This window comes from Vigna unguiculata, chromosome 3 (assembly GCF_037176805.1).
Source record: "Vigna unguiculata cultivar grain cowpea cultivar isolate G323 ecotype 2 chromosome 3, ASM3717680v1, whole genome shotgun sequence".
NCBI classification, from domain to species: Eukaryota; Viridiplantae; Streptophyta; class Magnoliopsida; order Fabales; family Fabaceae; genus Vigna; species Vigna unguiculata.
Genome location: NC_140794.1, coordinates 65,068,015 through 65,086,989, shown reverse-complemented (window position 1 = coordinate 65,086,989; position 18,975 = coordinate 65,068,015). Strand labels below are relative to the sequence as shown.

Genomic DNA, 18,975 nt, shown 5'->3' with positions numbered 1-18,975 from the left:
AGCCAATTGGATAAATTGATTATAATAACATCGGAACACAAACATATAGTGACAATACTTTTATTTGCTACATCTACGTAACCCATGTTAAGACATCCAAACATCATGACAAAAAAATACATATACATAAATACTTACTTATAAACTGCTTCGGTAACACCTGTACAACAGTATTAGACTATAGTATGGTAAATTGTATCGTTGATTATTTTATATTTAATTGAAAATCCTCTGTCCAGGTGACAATATTCTGTTGGGATCAAATTCATTTTTTCTTTCTTGGAATGTTTTCCATTTGGACCCAAATTGTTTCATCCATTCTTTCCTTGTTTTGTTTTGGGGAAGATACTGCTTGATCTCAATACCAGCATCCTCACAGAACTTTAATATTTCTTGGTTTTGAGCTTGAAATTCCTCCACTTTATCAAACCCAGTTGAATGAAGAAGTGACACAGTGTAGAAAATATCTTCATTTGGTGTAACTGCAGACATCTTATCATTCCACCTGTGGATTAATTACATGCATTTACATTAATTATGTTTGGTAATTATTCCATATATACCAAATCAAACATACTTAATTTCTTAAAACTTACTTGGATCGATTCATCGGGTAGATTATCGCAACTCCTGCAGTGATATTTTGTTTCAGAATAATGCCCTTGAACACACCTTCATCGAAATCTGAGATTCGAGATCCTGGAACAAAGAGGTTTAGCCAAGGATGAGGAACATCCCAGAGTCCTTGTGATGTTAGTAAAAGCTCGTCAGAATGAACTCTGTTCAGGAACTCTTCGTATGATGCATCTTTTTCGAACATAAACGTGGGAACAAACTTCAACCCCTCCACCAAAACTTTTACATCCTATTCAAACATATAAAAACATAATAACTAACTTGAGTCTTTCACATAAAAGTTTAGTTCCTAAACTTTCATACGTTATTACCTCGTCAACATGTTGTTGAGTACTATTGTCGTAATATTTCACAAGCTCTATGATATAGATGATGCCGTATTGTGTTACTAGGGAAGCTATACGAGGTTGATCAGGTGCTGGAAAAGAAGAAAGATCAAGTGGTGGCTGATTTAGCAGAAGGAAACCTTCTACATAATCAGCAGCAATGGTGTCGTTTCTTCCATTCAACGAGATCAAGTGTTCTTGGTCTGCAGAAAATGCAGAGAAATCGTTGTAAAGCAAACGGAGCCACTTCACCTGCAAGAGATTAGGCAAATGATTTTTCATTAACACTAAGCATGATATTGAAGAACGGTTAAGCATTTACTGTAAACATTTTTCTTTGTTTTGGGCATGTAAATATAGAATGCTTGAAAGCAACTGGTTGTGGTGTCCATGGAATTTTTGCGTGTTAATTTTACTTTCCTACTTTCAAATGATCGATTATTAATTGGTGGGTTTGAGAATCCAACAAGATTGACTTATAAAATAAACAAATATAAATAAAAAGAATACGATATACTTGCCCTAGTTGGTGCGGGTCCAAGAGCTATTCTTGCCCTAGTTATAATTCCAAATTGACCTAATCCTCCTAGAACGGCGTAAAACAACTCTGAATTGTTCTCCGAGGAACATGTCACCAGGTCTCCTTTCCCTGTCGAAGCCAGGTGTAAACATGTGTGTCAAGTGTGCCCAATGAAAAAATGTAAAAAATTCAGAGAAATATATTTCTAATGAAATCACGTTCCTTGCTGTAATAAGTGTGTTTTCTTCCAATAACAATTCTTGTTACTGATGTATATAAAAACCAGCATCCCTTATGCATAAACTTTAATTTACCATTATTCATTTATAACTTGAAAATCATGCCTCGATTCTCTTACCTCACTCATTCAATATGTATTAGTTAAGTGAATGATGAATACTGAATAAACTTTCCTTAGTCCTATAAAACTCTGCAAGAGAGTTGACTTGCATTTGTCAAAGAAGATTTTTCCCAGAATTATGCAGGGAATAATAAACTGCAATTGTTAATTTGATGGGAAATATTTGAGAAAGAAAAACAGGAGTGCGTGCTGACAATTTGTTGGGTGAGGACTTATTTAAGACCAAAAGATTGGTCCACAGAAAATGTTGGCGTATTCAATCTAAGCCGGTCGAATTGGAAAATAAACAGTGTACAGTGTTTCATTTCGCAGTCCATCTTTGATGTAATCATTGATTGCTATGGAATCTTGGTAAATATATGATGAAGTCACGTGACAATTACACTCCCTTTAATTATTTTTATACTTATTTTTCATGTCTGTTTCTTGGTTTGATTTCATAAGACTGTTCAGGAATCAATCACAAACAGATTTACTAGCACACAGAAAATTTTTATATTACAATATAATGGTGAAGAATCAAGAACACAAGGAAACTTTGCTGTTCTTTTTTATTATAATATACACCGAAGATCAATCCCCAGAATCTTGTCAAGAAAAATAAACAGTTCTTCTTTTCTGTTATTAAAAGTATACATATTTTAATTAACTTTGACGGTGGACATAATCTAAGTTGTAAATGAAAGAGATAAGCTTCAACTATAAGATTTTGAACCTAGCAAATTCCGAAAGAACTACTAAATCTCATAACCTGTATCAATTTTTTAATGACATGGTCAATTCATACATCATAAAGAGACAAGATTAAAATCTTCTGTAAAGATATGATGTGACCAATCAACTTAGCTTAATCCACATGTTTCATTGAATTCTGAGTTCATTTAATAAAACCCATTCATCTGACTTTTTGGTTAATATATAATATACCTAAGATGTTTCAAGGGGTCATAGTTTAATTGATGTACTCATGAAATTTATAAAAAAAAACGGATACTCATATTGAATAACTATTTACTACGTATGTCTGTCATTATTTTTGACGTCTGTTTGATCCTTCCCCAAATTTTTTAGTTGATGTAAGCAGAAATAAAAGGACATAGAAGATGAATCCACTAGCACGTTGACAGTATTATTTTATTTAACAATATAAAATACTATCTTTCAACGCTCTTACCATTGAGTTATAATTATTTATATAAAAAATAAAAAATCATATACAAATCAAACAACAACAAAGAGATTAAATAACAGTTATTCGTATATAATTTTAAAAAGATATATCACATTTTAATAAATTAAAATCAATGCTGTCAAGAGTCTGCATACTTATATATATGTATATACATAGATTTCGTCAATGAAGTATTCTAAAATTTTAGATTATAAAAACTTTCAATTCATGTTTATGTATATATGTGAATGGTGATGAACTTGAATGCAAAATTAATCTGGAAAAGTTATTGGCTGGGGAAAAGAATATATAATAATCCATACCTGTAACAACATCCAATTCATGAACATTGGAAATCTGAGGACCAAACCTGAAGGATTGGCCACTGATCCCAGCATTGGAGAGAGTTCCACCAACCGATAAGAACAAATAATCAGTCCAAGAGAGTGGTGTGAGTCCATGCTCAAGTGTTGCATGCAACACATCAATCCAAATTTGTTCTCCACCCACATCAGCATATGGAGCACTTGTTCTTCCATCAGACACTACTACAATCCCAGTCCCGTTTCTGAACCGATTCAACTCGGTCATGTTCACCACAACCCCATCATTTGTCATGGCTTGTCCATTCACCGAATGTGCTTGCCCTCTAGGAGCTATGGTGAACGGGATGGGAAGAGAATTCGAGAAATTTATCAACAGAGCGATGTCACTGATGGACGATGGGGAAAAAATCGCAAAAGGGTTGTAATGAAGTATGTGGCCATAGTCTGTTGAAGCTAGCGAAAGGGTCACAGGATCACGAATAAGCTTCAGGGTTAGGTCTTTTGGTGCTTGGAGTAACGACCAAGGTTGTGATTGTGTCTGTGTCAGCACTGTGAAGGCTAACCCTAGCACAACTAAAGCTTTTGAGAATCTAAAATAACTTCTCATTTTGGAAGAGATAATTTGGTTAATGCACTGTTGTTTTGAATTTGGCTATGAAAGTGTTCTTGTTTAGTTACATGTATATATATATAGGAAAGAAGAGAAAAGAAGATGATTTTTTGGTCTACTATAATAATATTGTATACTTGTGTATATATGTATTGTTGTTGCTTAGATTTATACGCCTCTAAATTTCCTTTTTCATTTGCACGCTTTAGGCTGCAGAAACTTCGATTTTCATCCACTTGTTTAGCTGCATTATCTTTTTGCCGATCATGGCATAAATTAGTCCTTGGACGGAGTTTATAAAATTATAGTCAAATGTTGAAGATCGAGCTTTGTTTTTTTCCTTTGTTTACATTTGGAGATGGGAGACTTTACACTAATTTCATTTAATAATCGGTATTACGTGTGACAATTTGTCGTGGTCAACCAATAATTAGTTAACAGTTGACAAAACAATAATAATTATCTGATATGCAAATCAGTTATGTATCTTACAACATTCCTGTGCCGGAGAACCTCTGTGACACACAACATCAGAAAAATGAAAAAATCATGGGTTGACAATGATTAAAGTCCACACTTCCGCAATTATGTTATCACCAGTGTGAAGCTTATTAGGTAACCACCTAGTTGTTAGTGTACCTCCATTAACACACTTCTTAGTACGCATGTATATATTTGTGTGTTTCATTGACTTTAAATTAATAGATAACATAACCGCCTTTTAGGTTATGCTTCTTTTTCTTTGTGCTGCAACGTGAAGTAACATAGAGGGAGATTTTATACAACCTAAGTCCAGTCTAAGCCCTACCCTTTACACTTCATCACGTATATATGTGGTAAACGTTTTTGTGACTAATATAGTTAAAGTGTGTTTGAAGAATGTGATTGAAGAGATCTTGCACGTGCTGAACCAAAATGAACGAAAAACAATATATGGTGGTACTGAACAGCATGCCACTTGTTCCATGTGATAAACTATGAATTTCTTCCAACTTTGAAAAAAAAAAGTTTCACATTGGCTCAATTTAAGGCATGAATTGGTCACAGAAGTAGAAACATGATACACGAAATGGTTTGATGAGTATTTGTGGTCATGTCACACATGTATCTCATTGTGTGGACAAAGTTCTAAAGAGTTGAACCAGACTTCTGACTTGGACCATAACCTATGGGTTGGCAAATTATTTTTCTTTCCGTGGCCCATTTAAGATTGCAAAAGATATTCTCGTACAGTTCTATCACCATCAGTGAATCTTAACAACGAATAAATGGGATTTGAGAGAACCGTTGTATTCACAAGGTCTGTAATTAAAATTTGATGGTAAAAAAGAAAATTATGTTTTTGTCGTTAAAAAGTTATATTATTGAATAATGGCTTTTGTTATGGTCTTTAATCGTTGAATGCTGGTAAGAAGATATTGGTGCCCAAACAAAGCTAGCCCAATAATAAGGCCCAGAGATTAGCATGCGTGGCAAAATCTTTCTGCACCCCCGTGATTCCAGTGTCCACCTCCTTCATAGCTGGGCCGTCCTAGTGCATTACCCTTACCCATGCACATTAGAAACAATACAAGATGAAAGATAAGGAAAAGTCTCTCATATATTTGAAGCCTCTCCGTATCAAATTTAGATTTTAATCTGCAGACTTGCAATCTCTGTAAAGATCCTTCCTCAACTTCAGTCAATGTGCAGAGATGTAGTTTAAGATGTATTTGAAATTAATTTATTATTTAATTGAAATTCATTTATTATTTAATTTTGAAATTAATTTATAAATCACTGTGAATTTTTTACAAACTTTCATAAATTTTTCATTCATCTCCCACTTTCCTTCTTTTCATCTAAACAACCTCATTTTCCACACTTTTCTCCTTCTTTTCCATACCCTCAAATTCATTTCTAAATCGAAACTAAACCTCAGCATATAATTTATATCTTTAATTCTTTTTGCATCATAGATACTCAAATCAAAAATTACAAACAGGAAATTGCATAACAGATTGTAAAATGCGTAATGATTTTTTTTAAAATAGAATCTGAAATATAAATTTTATATTTCAAATTATAGGAAATGTAATTTTTTATTTTATATTAATATAAATTTTGTATTCTAAATTTTATATTTTAATATATATTTTTATTTTTATTTGTATATTTTATAATATAAAGTTTACATTATAATTTATACATTTGAAAATAAATTTTTATTTTGTATTTTAAATTATAAGTCTTAAAAATATACAAATATTGACATTTAATATTTGGAATTATATAATCCAAAATATATCTAGATTTCACGATTCCAAATTGAAACTGAAAATCCTAAACGAAATAATAAATTTAAGACATTGAAATTGATGGAAGTGGATGGTGAAATTATGAGATTGTGGTGGGGGTGTGGAAGAAATTGCCATCAGAGGTAGGTCCGAATCCGAAACATTGAAATGTACTACGGACACTGGGATGTTTTTTTCTTCATACTAAAACCATTACGACCACTCTATTTGAGGTATCATTTACATTAGTTATAATTTATTGAAAAAATTATAAAAACGTTTGAGTCTATTTAATGATTTTATTCTTAATTTTTAAGATTTTCGTAAGACTTTAAAAACAAAATACGGTGTTTTACAAGAGTAATTTTTTTTTTTATATATTTTGGTTAATGATTTGATCTTGCTCTTCAACATCTACTACTGATCTCTTCCAAATCCAGTAAATTAACAAAAGTCGCTGTGAGAATTACTGTTATTAATGATACTTGAACATGTATAGGTACATTTAAACAAATGTACTCAGTTTCTCTACTCACTTAAACTCTACCAACTTTATTCTTTTTGACTCTTTATTTTTGTTTTATTGTTATCGAATGAAATTATTTAATGATTAGGTTCCTTGTTATGATGTGTTAGGTATAAAAAATATTTTTTGATTACTAAATTTTGATAACTTTCTCTTATAAATTTACGTGTCAATTTTTAAGTAGTTTTTTATTTTTTCATTTTCTAATTCTCGATTTTCTAAAAACTTTTAAAATATGCCACATAATATTATAAAAAAAGTTATTAAAATTTAGTAGTCAAAATATCATTGTTTAGTATCCTATATACGACAGATAATTAAGAATCAAATTTCTTCATTTTATTCATCATAAATAAACCTTTGAGTAATTAGTTCGTACACCAGAGAATATGACACTATGCAAAAACCTATAACATATAGGATCACTTAAAGTCAATTTCCTTTGACAATTTTAAGAAAACTATCCGTATAGTATAGAGTTTTAAGGTGGATAAACTATCCATTTAGAATTAGAGGGTATAAAAATTCAGAAAAATACCATTTAGCAACAATATTTGACCTATTTTTTCTTTCATTTTTTTTTCTTTAGCAATCTAAAATTGTTCTCACTGTCTTTTTACTCTTTTTTTCTTTCTTTCTCGTTTTTTCCCTCAACTTTTTTTTTTTTTTACTTTTTACCTTAAATCAGACGCATGCGAAAATAACACGAAGGATAAGAGAACTAATTGATAGAATCAAATTGAAGCGGTCAGAACCAAAAAGTGGGAAAGGATATAATTATTTTTCTATGTTTAACATTTTTGTATAAAATAAATAATTTTATTTCACTTTTAGGGAGAATAATATTTTTTATGTTCACATAACTTAAATGTCTTCCCATCACACTAGTATTACTAAAAATATAAAAAAAAAGTACAGACTCAATAATAATAATAATAATAATAATAATAAAATCTTTGTTATGATACTTTTTATCATATAATTTTTTTTCCAAAATAAATGAAGAGAATTTTTACTAACCAAAACATATAATTTTTTTTATCTCTCATCCAATAGTAGTAGGAAAATAAAAAACAGGAGGAAGGTTCCGGAGACTTGACTTTGGATCCTTGGCATAAATAGAATTTTGATCTCATTTTTAGATTAGCCATTTTAACTGTATTTTTAGCATGTGGCAGGTGAACCTACCACCCAATGTTTCAACAATATCTATGCCATAATCATCATAGTTCAAATCACAATTTTCTAACTTTTTGGACTTTTCATGCCTTCGATTCAAATCCATTGTATATACCATTTTTTTTTTTTTCATTTTTAAACTCGGAAGAAGAAAAAACTATGTAACGCAACTTTATCTTATAGTCTTGTATATTATATTAGATGAAGATTCTTACGACTAATTACTGGATTATGGCGGATCCATGAAATAAGGATAAAACTAATAATAATACTTTCTAATAAAATTCAGGTAAATTGACGATAATTAAAAAAAAATCTCAGAATTGATTCATCAATAGTTTGTTTGGTCCAATCACACAAAATGAAAAATACTAACTTATTTAGTTTAGTGCGTAAGATTCGTGTTAAGATCCAACTAATAAATTATAACTTTTGTCTACTTTTATAATTTGACTTTGAAATTATTAAGATCAAATCCTATCATTTAACATTAAGTCAAAAGTTATAAATAATAGTTAGAGTATAATTCTATTTAAATAAGAATGTAACGGTTTAAATGTCTTGTAATTCAATTTATTTGACATGTACTAGAGAACAATTGATATCACCACCTAGAACATAAATATTAATGTAGAAACAAACAATGCATCATATGTATAACAATTTTATCCTACTCCGATTATTTCTTTTACATTGAAATACCTACAGGCTTTACCAGAATTTACTCAGATATTATGTCTCTGCATAGAGAAAGGCCGGGCAAAGTTAGGTTGTAGTCAATAAGCAATATATTGCGTTTTGAAAAACCTACTTTAATATTAACCAAAAGTCATCATCCTTTTAAATGATAAGAAGCGTTGTAACAAAAGTTAATCACAGTCCGAATCGGCCTCTGCATGGGTGGATAAAATCAATAAATGTCGTAGTTATCAAAATTTATTTATTAATTAGTATGGAATTTTTCAATAAAGTATATATACTAGTACACCAGTTAAGAAAAACTCATCGAAATAAAAATATATACATATGAATCGTGTTCACACTTAATCATTTCATATATAAGTAATTATATTTGGGTGGATGAATGGATAACAAATTAAAGAATTAACAAATTGAAGGGAAATCGGGATAAGACCTTGTGAAACAGCTTCCAATTCGTATCATTTTCCCCAGATTAATGCTCAAACCTTTTAATTGGTATTCATGTTGTAATATTACTATACAACAAATCCCATTCACAATTCTATAAGTATCACTAATGTGTTAACAAATATTTTATCACCACATCTCCTTATTTTTAATTTTCTTTAACAAGGTGCACTTTAGAATGAATATTACTATTGCACATAGTTTTCATTGACACATGCATATATAGAATAATAAAAAGACCTTTTTAGACTATAACAAGAACTTTGCCATACCGACCAACACCAAGTGATGGTTTCTTAATACAAACTAGTATTATACTAATAATATAATACAAAGTAACAACAAAGGTGACGACGAAACGACGACGTAGATTCAGTGACGTAGATCCATGGATAATCTATCAGCTACCTGCTCTGTAACGGAGAAGAGAGTCAATCCTCTGCAACCTCAACTGTTTCTTGAACCTGTTGATGAAATCATCAGCTTTCGCGTCCACCTCTTCGTCTTCTCTACACGACGTCGCTTCAACCCTCGCCGTTTGTGGTCTCCGTCTCTCCACCTCCTCTTCCTCCTCGCGCTCTATCGGGCCCCTCCTCTCGCTCGCCGATTTCCGCATCTCCGCCTTACCCGGATCCTCTCCGTGTACGGCCTCCGATCTGTACAGACGCGACAAGTTTATGGACTGTAGCCGCTGCAAGAGCGAGGGACTCCGAACCAGTTCCGGCTGTTCAGGCTCTGGTTCGGGTTCGGGTTGCACGTGTTGTGTTTGTGCATGTGTGGGTTCTTGATTCTTTAGAGAAAGATCGAAAGACGCGAGGCGCTCCAACAGCGAGGGTGTCCGAACCAGTTCCGGGTTTGTAGGTTGGAGGTGCTGTGTTTCCGCATGTGTGGGTTCGTGTGTCCGGAAGGAGAGATTGAAGGACTTGACTCGCTGCAATAATGAGGGTGTTGGAACGAGTTGAGGGTGAGTGAAGTCTGGGTCTGGGTGGTGAGTGAGATTGAAGGAGCTGAGTCGTTGTAGAAGGGAGGGTGAAGGAGCAAGATGAGGGTGGTGGTGGTTTTTGGGAGTGAAGCGAGAAGTGATTGCTATTGTTCCTATGACGATGTTGACGAAGATGAAGAGAGAAGAGGGAGTTAACCAGCTGGCAATGAAAGCTGCTGGATCTGCCATTGCTGGAGTTTACTGAGCTCCAAAACTCTTTGTGAAATATGGTATGTATTGTGCGGTGTAAATACAGAGATATCAGTACTGTAGCAGCTTTATGGTTGACGTTTACTTCTCTTTAACTTTGTCCTTTTGTTTCTTCTCCAAAGCCCTCCACGTTCCACCGCTATTCCTCTAACCTTTACTTTTAATCAATTCAGAAAACGGCCATGTTACACAATAATACACCCATTATTTTATTATCTTTCAGTATCCAGAAAGAGAAATGCAGAAGCGTAAGTCAAGAGTAAAAAAGAAAAGGTTGCACATAAAATAAATTATATAATGAAAACCACCAACTTTTCATGTTTATTTCATTGCTATATAGAGGAAGCATAAGTTATCTCAAGTTAATTCATCTTACAAAAATAAATAAAAATTAGTATATATAACTTGACGAAAATCGTGCTTTCATCTATCAATTATTAAATAAAAGAAAAGAAACAAAATTTTGTAATTTTTAATAATTTTTAACTATTAATATTTGTTAAAATTAGCGTTGTGTATTTCCATTGCTGTGAGATTAGAACGATAATGCTTGAAGAGAAAAATATTAAATAAATCCTTTATCAAAAAAGAATAATATTTTTTTTTATTAATAATAAAAAATAGATAAAATATAAGAGTAGTTGGAGTGCAACCTAATTTTTATAGAAGACTAGAAAACATTCTTCTCATATATATATAGGTTGGTGTAAGGGTATAAATATATCTCACAAGGACTTTCCGATGGTATATGAGTTAGTATGTGATCGAGAAGAGCATGTGTATATATAATAATATTGCAAGAGCTTTGTTTATTGTGTTTCTATGCGTATGAGTCACAACTATGATATCTGAGCATACCATCTATAATATAATATAATGATAAGGAAAACTGAGAACTTTGAACTACTAAACATTATAGATTTTGAAGCTTCATAGGTGTTACTAAGCGGTAAGGATACTTCGTTTTAAGAGTAAGAATGCATTCTTGATGCAAGTTTGAACATGGTGTAATGATGGATCTCACACGGCTCCTTAGTTTAACACATGAAAGTGAGAACAATATAAAAGATCGATGAAGTCAATTATTGTATTTGTATTATTCGTTTCAAAGTCTAAATTTTGTTTTTAAAGTTGTAAATTCAATGTATTATATTTAGGACCATGATACTATGACCCATTTTGACTCTCATCTTTCACTCTTCACGTGATTTAGTGTGGGTCATTAATTGATATACTACTAATTTTCTTTGAAAGAATTAATGATCCACACTAAGTCACGTCAATGAGTAAAGGATATGAGTAATAAAAAAGAGGAGTCAACAAAATAATTTTCCTTATATTTATTATTGTTTATTATTCAATATATTATATTAAAAATGTAATCACAAGGAGACTAAATTAAATTTAATTTCAGTTTCATACTTATATTTTATTATTTTACTTGTTTAACAATACCATTAATTGGTAAGTACGAATGTTAATAGGACGAGACACAAATGAGTTTCGCTATCTCATACCTATCTTTCAACAGTGTTTCAATATCAATTAATTAATTTATATAAAATAATAAAAAATGATAGTGGTAAATGAAACATAATATTATTAAATATTCAACATTAAAAAGAGTATTGTTTCTTCAATATGAAATATTTAGAAATAAATTATATTATAATTATATACATTTTAAATTAGAATACCAAATAAAGTTCAATGAACCAAAACATTTATTAAATTTACAAAAATCTAGTTGAAAAATTTTAAAAATATATAAAAGAAAAATAAATATTCAAATTAAACATTATTTTAAATGTTTATTTATTTCAATTTTTAAAATTCTAATTAAATCTCTTTTTTATATAGTAAAAAAGTTATATTAGATTAATTGATCAAAATCATACAAAGAATAAAGATTAAACTAATAATAATAAAATTTTAACATACATCTTTCACCTTTTGAACTTCAATATATGTTGGATGGTGATAAAAAAGATTAATGACGATTACATTCAATTATTATATTGTAGTAAATAAAATTTATTTATAAAATAGTTATAAAATTATACATATATATATATATATATATATGATGATGAGTTATAAAATAAAAATAATTATATAAATAATATCAAAATAGTATTTTACATTATAAAAATAAATAATAAATAAAAATATTTAAAAAATTAACAAATGTGTGTGTTAGAAACAATTTGAGAGACCATTGAATAAAATTTCACAACAGAGAACAAATTTATAATTAAAGGGTATGATAAGATAAAAAATAACTTACAAATCTAAGAAATTTTTTTAAATATCAACTCAGTCGATGATTGATATATAACGAAAATAGTTTTAATGAAATAAATGAGTTCTTCAAATAAAACAAAAATAAATAATAACATAATAAACAAGATAATTTTTTTTATATTACCTAATAAATGAAAGGTTTATACTATGAAAACTTAAATTGACAGTGTTCAACATTATCATGTGGAAGAAAATATACAATTAATAAAAATATTAAAAAAGAGTAAAAATATTCAAATGTAAAACATAAAAAATATTTAATTGACATACATCATTTGAACATAATTGCATAAAAGTTGTAATAAGACAAAAAATATATTGGAGATAAGAATGAATTACAAGACAAACCAAATAATAAAAAGAATAAAAAATAGAAAGCGTATAATATATATATATATATATATATATATATATATATATATATACACACACGCACACACACACACGTATGGATATAAAGTTATTTAATAGACAACGAATATTTTAATAATTTAAACGGAAACGAATATATGATGGGGACGGGTATTATGACAGTTGTGGAGATGGAGACGGGGTGAATATGTACATACACATCCTCATCCTCACACCTAATTGAAAAAGTCAGGTACTTCACATACTCATACTCAATCAATACGAAAATTCTTCATCAAATCGGTGATGAATTTGGACAATACCCACAAAAACAAGTTTATTTGTCCTCATTATAAATAAGTAAATCTTCATTTATATATTTAATCTTATTATAATCAACACTTGAAATTAATTTTAAAAAGATTTAGAAACATCTTTTACAAAATGTTAACTACAAAAATATTTAATTTAAGAAAAATATAGATTATATGTTCCGAACAAAAATTTGATTAGATTAATTGTCACATTCAAGGTATTGTCTATGTTGGAGTCTCTTTTGTCATAATTTTATTATTGAAAGACACATTGAAGGATTGAAAGAAAAATAATATTTAAAGTGTTCTTGATCACCATCTCTAAATAATGTGGCATTATTATATATAGCTGAACACTATAAATTATAGTAATATATATATATATATATAATAAAAGGAAATTGTAATAAACTATTTCGATTCTAGTTTTTTTTAATATTTATGGATTTAAAACAATGAGATTCAAATTGAAATGAAAGTCTTATTTCGCATTATTGTTGCGTGTTAAATAAACAATAATTGCCCATAAGATACCACTTTTCTTCTTTTCACATTTTACCTTTTATGAAACCTCTTAAAAGTGCAACATTATTCGGTTTGGCTATCTCGTGCAATGTCACAACGTACTAGAAATTGTAAATGTTAGATCACAGCATGTGCGTTTATAAAATACACGTTTTAAAATGGACTTTCAAAACTCCGAAAGTTAATAAATGTGTGTTTATGAAGTACAAGTTTTTAAATGGACTTTCAAAACAGGATGAGTTAATAAAATAAATACTTGTCTCATATTAACAATAGAAGGACAATAATAGAATAATAGAATGACAATGATATTTTGATAATTTTCCTTTATAATTTTATATGATTTTTTATAAGCAATTTTAGAATATAAAAAATGAAAAATTAAAAAAAAATGAAAAATCATTTTAAAAGATAAAACTTCATATGGTAAGAAAAAAATCATTAAAATTTAGTTGTTAAAAAATTCTTTAATAGAAATCTCTAACAAAAGTGAAAAAATTATGTACCAATTGATGTGGGTAAAAAAAGTGTGAAAAGTACATGTTGTTAGAAAACACTAAGAAAATTAACACCAAAGTAAAGTATGAATGAAGTTGGTTGGGTGGTAAGGAAAAAAACAAGGAGAGAAAGGTCCACAACAATAAATATAACACTTCATGTGTAAAATATGCAGCGTTGGGTGTGAACAACTGAACTCACTTCACTTCTCTATAATTAAGAGTTGACTGACTATAAGTTTTTAGTTTGTCTTTTACCACACATGTTCTTTTCTCATTTATTACTTCTGCCAATTGAGATAAAATTAAAAGAATTAAAATAAGCACTTTTAAAAAAAAATCATTTATTACAAATATTCTTCATCTTGCTTTGCCATAGTTCTTTCCGTTACACTTCCGGAACTAGAATGATGAAAACTGAATATTTCATTGGATATTAAATTTGGAGTCAATATCCAAAGTGTTAAAGATAGTATTTTGTCTTTTTATAAGTTTCTAAAAAATAATTGAATGACGAATATCTTGAGTCAACAAGATAACATTTACCAATAATAAAATGAATAAATAATTGTAAAAATATTCTCATGTAAATTAAAATAATTCAACGCATAAAATTATCTTGAATGATAAGGAAGTTTCAAAATTGGCTTCCAAAGTGTATTGATGAAAATCTTAGCATCATGAAGAGATAGTTTCCAACAATAAATGATAGCACATTTAAAGCACGTAATAATCACCTCCAACCACGACATTTGTATTTGTATATCCTATAAAAATGACAATTACTTTTGAAACAATAACATGTTATAGATTAAACTATAACATGTGATAGATGTTCGAACATCACATATGTGGTCAAATAAGTTATTGATTGCATTTGCATAATTTAAATATATGGCAAGTATAAGACGAAACTGTTATAATTTCATTCAAAATCAACCAACACCAAGTTGAAAGCACTAAAAAAAGTTAGAAAAGAAAAAAAGAGTAAAAGTAAATATGAATTCTTTTTTAGAATGAAAAAGTGTTGCAGATAGTTTTGAGGACCGCGATGCATGGAAGATGATCACAATCATCGGTGAATTTTGACCAAAATTTATGGAAGAGGCAAAATAATAAACTTAAAATTTATATATTTAACATGATTCTCACTATTCAATAAGAATGAATATATAATTTATTATAGGTATAATTATAAAAGAAATTACACATATCTAAATAATTGTCCATCATTTTTTTCATATTCTTGAACTTATTAAATAATTTAATCATAAATAAATTTCAGTTATTTTATTTTTAATATAAATAATTATATTATTTGCAAAATATTTATTTTTCATTTTACTAATGTGCACATATCGATTCAAAAGTCAAAAAGTCATCACAAGCATTTCATTTCATGATTAAGCGATGATCAATGATATTGTCTTGTTTGATCTTTACTTTTCTTTTAATAATTTTAAAAAATAATTTATTCTTTTGTTTTTTTATCAATATAATTATTTAAAAAATAAGTTTAAGACTAAAAGTAATTTATCGGAATCTAATAAAAAATTGAGAGACATAACAACTACAACAAATTATGATAATCAAGTTAACTTAAAACTTGTCTATAAAAAATCACATAATACAGTATCTACTCTTCTATATTCGTAAAAAATAATATACAAAATGTCATGAGATAAAAAAATAGTGTTAAATATTAAACAAGTATTTCACTATCAAGCAAGACAAGAGAAAGTTATTTTTTTTCTTTAAAAATGGAAGAAAATATATAAAAAATGAGGGTAAAAATAATGAGTTTTTATTCAAGTTTTTTTTTTCGGTAACAAAAGAAATTAGGTAAGGGAGACAGATGAGTACAACATATAAAAAACTCAAAAGACAATGGAAAATGAAAATTATCTTAATATTTGTTTTTCTTCATTAGATTTGATTTTATGTTTTACTATTTATTAACATTAAATTTTGTACTTTATAAAAGAAACAAAAAATACATAATTTAATTTTCAATTTTCAATATACTACTACCTAATTTAAAAGATACATATAGTTTAAAAAATTTAAAAATATACATAATTTAAAAAATTGAAAAAGTTTGGAGGGGTCGTGACACCCGCCTTTTCCTTAAAAGTTGAAAAAGAAACTGAAAGGTTAGTCTATATGCGTTATAGTATAACAACAATCAATAATTGCAAAGATATTATAGAATAACAGGCACATGTAGTAACATAATCATTTCTCATACCCTGTCATTAGAAACTAATCATAAGGTTACATAAACTCATAGAATTATCCTCCTAATATGTTGGTGTGCTAACAAAATGGACATAATGACATTTTCTTGGTGGTTGTCTATCCTTGGTTAAACCTCTTGTGGCATGTCCCATATTCCTGCATATGTTTATTGTCACTCAATTATATTCCTGCGATGGAGCAGTTGTATTGTTATGTTGTCTATTCCATATAGATATAAAAGTTGTATTCTCATTCTCGAAAAAACAGAACATATCTTCCTTAAAACTCTTTTAATGCTAGAAATATCCCCTTTTTTGTTCTCCCTACTTCGGTATAAACCTCCCATAACTTTCTTTTATTGGTTTAGTACCTCCCCAAACTATTTTTCTTGAACTATTCTTGTCTTTTTTCGTACAGAACACCATGGTACTTACCTAAAAGAATATATATACCTAGCAAGCTGAAAAAAAAAATTAAGTATTTTTCAAATTTACCCATTTATAGGCAAAGGACATAAATTAATATAAATATAAGATTATGAGAAAACAAGACACAGAAGACATTAAAAATAAAATATAATTATTAGTAAAACATAAATTTAATATTTCTAATTTCTAATATTTTTAAATTTTAAGTAAAACATAAATATAATATTTTTAAAATATTTATAATATTTATAGTTTTTTTAAATTTCAATTTTACTGGTATCAGTATATTTAAAAATAATTATTAGAAGAAATTTTTTAATAATTATATTCTAATAATATTATAACTATTATTTAATAATTGAATCTAAGAATTACGTTTAATTTATAATTAAATATAATGATTTATAATTGAATTTTAAAAATAATTAATAAAAAGGTCAATTTTAATAAAAATACTAGGATAACATTTATATAAAAGTTAAATTTGATTTTAATTTGAAAGGGACAAAATTATTTTATTTTAACAAGAATAAAGATGGAATTGAATAAAAATAAGAAATATAGAAACAAAATTGAACAACAAATAATAACGACATAATCATGAACTGACACGTCGAAATAAAAAATAAAATAACATGAAGACATTTAATATCACAGACTATTTAAATATCGTTAGCAAAAAAATAAATTTAACAAAAAATTAGGACCTAATTATATATTTAACTAAAATGAGAATCAAACTAAACAAAAACCATAAAAATAGGAAAATAGGACTAAATGAGTATTTAAACTTAAAACAAAAGTATGGTCAATGACTCTTTTTTTTTTCTTCATGATTCTCAATATTATGGTTATGGGTAATGAATGTTTTGTAATCGTTGTCAACTTTTCGATTAAAAGTTAATTGTTAATAATATTAAGTTAACTATGACTCAAATTATTCTAATATGTTAATTAAGTTTATTATGATATAATATTGTTAGAGTCAGCTATTACATTTTAAGGTATTACTGTATTTAAAATATTGTGAACCCTAAAATTATAATTTCATCACAATTTTATTTTAAAAAGAATATCAACACTTGAAGTAATACTAAGGAAAACATATATATTTTAATTATTTTTTACCACGACTTTAACTAAAATGAAATTCGTAAAAGTACCAAAAGACATACAGTTAAATAAAAAGTTAGACCAGTTTTCAAAGATGTTAAATAACTACTCAAATATTCAATATCTTTATTATATGCTCAAATTAGGTTTAATTTGAATTTTAGCAACGACAATTTGAATAAAAAAGTTCGTCAACAGTGAACTTTGCACAATAATAATTATTAAAGTTGATGAATTATTTGAAAATGAATGTTGTCATAAGATTAAATCGGTCGGAATAGAAGTGACAAATTGGGAAATATTTTCGTATTACAATGATTAATTAGGGTATAAAATTATTGGAGAATAAAACAATACAAATGAAAGAATCCAATGTACATTTTAAATTATTTCAATTATTTGAGTGTACTTTTTTAATTGTTTCACTTATTTGGCCAAAAAGGTAGAACATAATGAAATAGTATAAGGGATTGGTGGATCTTATGCATTGGTTGTAAAATGTACTTTCCTGTTAGATCGCACAAAAACTTATTTTTCTTTGTTGTAATACATCATCCAAAGAGATTAAAATGTTTTTTCTTTCTTTATTTTTCATCAAAAATTTAAAAATATAACCACAGTGATTGGTTGCTTTAAGTTGAGTTTGTAACATATAACTTACTAATACATTTAACTTTAGTTGAGTTATGAAGGTTGTGAATCTTCCTAAATAACTCAATAATAAGTGTATTATACTCAATTAAAGGACAATTAAACAATCCCTCCAATAGTTAACTCATAGCTCAACAAAATGAATATTACTATATATTATTTCAACTATAAGAATCGTAAACTCTCCCAGGTTTTAGATTGAGTTTTAAGGTTCAATTTTTCAAATTTTGAACTTAAACCCACAAATGCCCACAAACCACAAGTTAGGGATTAATTGGTCAC

The 18,975-nt window shown here is 28.2% G+C and overlaps 2 protein-coding genes across 2 annotated transcripts; both read right to left on the bottom strand.

Moving 5' to 3' along the window:
• LOC114177218 (cytokinin dehydrogenase 3-like) lies at positions 1 to 4,034 on the bottom strand. Its single transcript, XM_028062485.2, has 5 exons — positions 3,338 to 4,034; positions 1,484 to 1,611; positions 948 to 1,214; positions 597 to 865; positions 1 to 505 (listed from the first exon to the last, which is right to left on the bottom strand). Exons 1-5 carry the CDS (start codon positions 3,945 to 3,947, stop codon positions 217 to 219), a joined length of 1,563 nt encoding a protein of 520 aa, XP_027918286.1. The 5' UTR covers positions 3,948 to 4,034; the 3' UTR covers positions 1 to 216.
• A 5,218-nt stretch (positions 4,035 to 9,252) lies between these two features.
• On the bottom strand, positions 9,253 to 10,367 carry LOC114176536 (uncharacterized). The gene has a single exon (XM_028061606.2). It carries the CDS (start codon positions 10,249 to 10,251, stop codon positions 9,481 to 9,483), a length of 771 nt encoding a protein of 256 aa, XP_027917407.1. The 5' UTR covers positions 10,252 to 10,367; the 3' UTR covers positions 9,253 to 9,480.
• Between the last annotated feature and the right edge of the window lie 8,608 nt (positions 10,368 to 18,975).

Bases quoted from the DNA above. Each gene is read 5' to 3' on its own strand.
- LOC114177218 (XM_028062485.2), bottom strand. From the start codon at position 3,947: ATGAGAAGTTATTTTAGATTCTCAAAAGCTTTAGTTGTGCTAGGGTTA. The intron at 1,612-3,337 runs GTATGGATTATT...TGGCTTCGACAG, and splicing joins TGAATTGGATGTTGTTACAG to GGAAAGGAGACCTGGTGACA. The intron at 866-947 runs GTAATAACGTAT...ATGTTTGAATAG, and splicing joins CTCAACAACATGTTGACGAG to GATGTAAAAGTTTTGGTGGA.
- LOC114176536 (XM_028061606.2), bottom strand. From the start codon at position 10,251: ATGGCAGATCCAGCAGCTTTCATTGCCAGCTGGTTAACTCCCTCTTCT.